This window comes from Acyrthosiphon pisum, unplaced genomic scaffold (assembly GCF_005508785.2).
Source record: "Acyrthosiphon pisum isolate AL4f unplaced genomic scaffold, pea_aphid_22Mar2018_4r6ur Scaffold_7287;HRSCAF=7863, whole genome shotgun sequence".
NCBI lineage: Eukaryota > Metazoa > Arthropoda > Insecta > Hemiptera > Aphididae > Acyrthosiphon > Acyrthosiphon pisum.
Genome location: NW_021777132.1, coordinates 1 through 2635, shown reverse-complemented (window position 1 = coordinate 2635; position 2635 = coordinate 1). Strand labels below are relative to the sequence as shown.

The 2635-nt window shown below is 24.6% G+C and overlaps 1 protein-coding gene across 1 annotated transcript; it reads right to left on the bottom strand.

Moving 5' to 3' along the window:
- Window positions 1-933: 933 nt before the first annotated feature.
- On the bottom strand, window positions 934-1728 carry LOC100570438 (CCR4-NOT transcription complex subunit 11-like; the record flags this gene model as incomplete). The annotated part of the gene is made up of 2 exons (XM_029492727.1): window positions 934-1137; window positions 1558-1728. Coding segments are annotated over 2 exons (375 nt in total), but the record flags the coding sequence as incomplete, so codon positions are not given.
- Window positions 1729-2635: the final 907 nt, after the last annotated feature.

The window sequence follows — 2635 nt, the reverse complement described above, 5'->3', positions numbered from 1 at the left end:
AAAAAAATATATACATATAAAATATAAAAGATACTAATTATGATAAAATACGTTATTTGTTTTTATTAAATAATGTATATACCTATGTTAAACAAATCTAAAGAAGTAAACATTTTTTTTTTCTATATTCTATTATTAAAATCAATATCTTTTATCGCAAAATGTAAAATCGAATAATTTTACTACTACTACTGAATACTATAAGTTAATAAATTAAAATGACTCAACTTAAATAAATAGTTTTTAAATTATATTTTTTACTATTATTTTTAATTTCGGTAATCCTGGCAGATTTATGTATTACAATTCTTCATAATTATGAAACGGTACAATAATAATGAAAACCTTTTTCTTTGATTTATTAAAGATAATTTTCCTTAATCTATAATATGAATAAATGATTACATACAACAGTTGTTTATTGTTGATTATGAAAATATTTCGGCCCAAGGAAACGTCTAATTTCTTAGTGCAATTAAATGTATATTGTTATTAAAATGTTTTATTTATAATTTATATATTTAGATACGAAATAAATTATCTATCAGAAGAAATTTTTAGATTACAAGTATTTGAATTTGGTAGTGCTGTTTAGTTTTGACCAATAAAATATCAAATTATACTATTGATTAAACTGAATTTGAAATATTTTTACAAGCAAAAAAGTTTGCTATTCATTTTTATAATATTTTTCATTCATAATATATAATAATATAACTAATACAATGTTTAAATGTACGATTTAAAGTCATATTAATTTATATATATTAAAAAAAATTAACCATTATGAACTAGCAAAAGTATAAATATAAAACATATAAGAAATTATTACACTTTTATTTCCACTTTACAGTTTCACTTATCATAAAAGTTAATATTAATAGTAAATCTCTATTTGATGTCATTTTAATTTGATTGAAGAACTCATTAACACTATTTTTCCTTTGGAACTATTTTATCTTGATCCTTATCCTTAGCAGCAGCAATTGTACTAGGTGTCATACCATCGGCAGCAGCTATATTACCAATACTGCAAGTATCTCCTGTTTCTAGTAGTTCTAAAAAACGAAACAGAGCTGATGCTTCTCGAATTTCAATAAAATCAATACAAAAGGCTTGAACTTCAATAAATAATTCCTATAAGAAATATAATTAATATGTAAAGATTGTTAACTAATATAAAAATTATATTCTTAAATTGTATTAGTTCAGTTAAAAGTTGAAATTGTATTACAACCATGGATATATAAAAAAAACTAGATAGCCGTCTCCTTCTTATCATCGAATTCGCCTGCTATTTACAAAGCAGTCTGTGTTTACAAAATAATATTATCCCATTATATATGCTTATATGTATATATAAGTATACATGTTTATGAATGTATGTAAAATAAATGTAAACGTTGCCTGAATTATATATGGCGACTGACTTCAACATTGGTCACTGTAGTATGAAGACGGTTTTCTAGTTGTTATATACATCTATGATAACAACCTTGTAAATTAATAAAATAAAGTTAACAGTTAAAAATCATGATTCATAAAAAAAATTGTTACCTGAACATTTATTATTTTATTTCTAAAGAGAGCTTGCAAGAAAACACACACTAAACGAACTAATCGGTTTTGCATATATTGATCCTTAATAGTTACACATGCAACAATACATTTTGATATGTATAGATGGACAAATTCAGTTGGAAGTTCTACAGTAGTAGTTAATCTATTAAATAACACATAAACTTATTAAAAAGTAATATTGATTAATGATGATGATGACATACCGAATAACTACTTCCATTGAGTGTAAAGACATTTCCATATTGGCTAAGGCGGAGAAGTAATCAGTTATGGAATGTGACTGCATTAGTTTTAGTAGTACTTCAATAGCTATCAAAGGATTATTTTCAACTAAATCTGGCAACTTAAAAATTAAATTACAAAAAAATACATTATTATTATTAGTCATAATCATTGAAAAATTGTGTGTAACTTGGCTTACTTTACAAGGCGTAAGACCTATATTATAAACTAGTTTTGGATCATTTCCAAGTTCAGCTAAAAGATGCTGTTGTTGCTGTAAGGTTAATGGTTGTTTGAGAGCTTTAGTCATAAGTTCTCGTGCTTCGGTTGCAGCACTAGTAGATACACACATTGTTTTATCATACATGATCTGATGATTTGATCTACTACTTATGTTCATTCAAACAATCTATAATATATTCAATTAGAGTAATAACAAAAATAATTTAATTTTTAATTTATTATTTAATTCTTACTTCTTCTTGGCACACACTCAGTGGTGGTACAAGTCACATCATTTCTGGTTTAAAATCGTGCGAAAAATATGATTCTGGTCCACTAATCAACAATTCTAAAACATGTTTTGCTCCTTCCTTTGGTCTATAAAATAACATTCGACTAATTTGATAAGAATTGATTATCCATTGTTGCCAACATAAACTATAAATATTTATTATTTAGATAATATAAAAATATTCCAAAGAGAACATAGACAAATGGTTGAAATCCGGAAAACTGGGAAGAAAAATGATTTTGTTGTTAAAAATTATAAAATGTTCAACATTTATAGGTAACGATTGAAAATGTAAAACAAGTTTCCACGTAAGTAGTT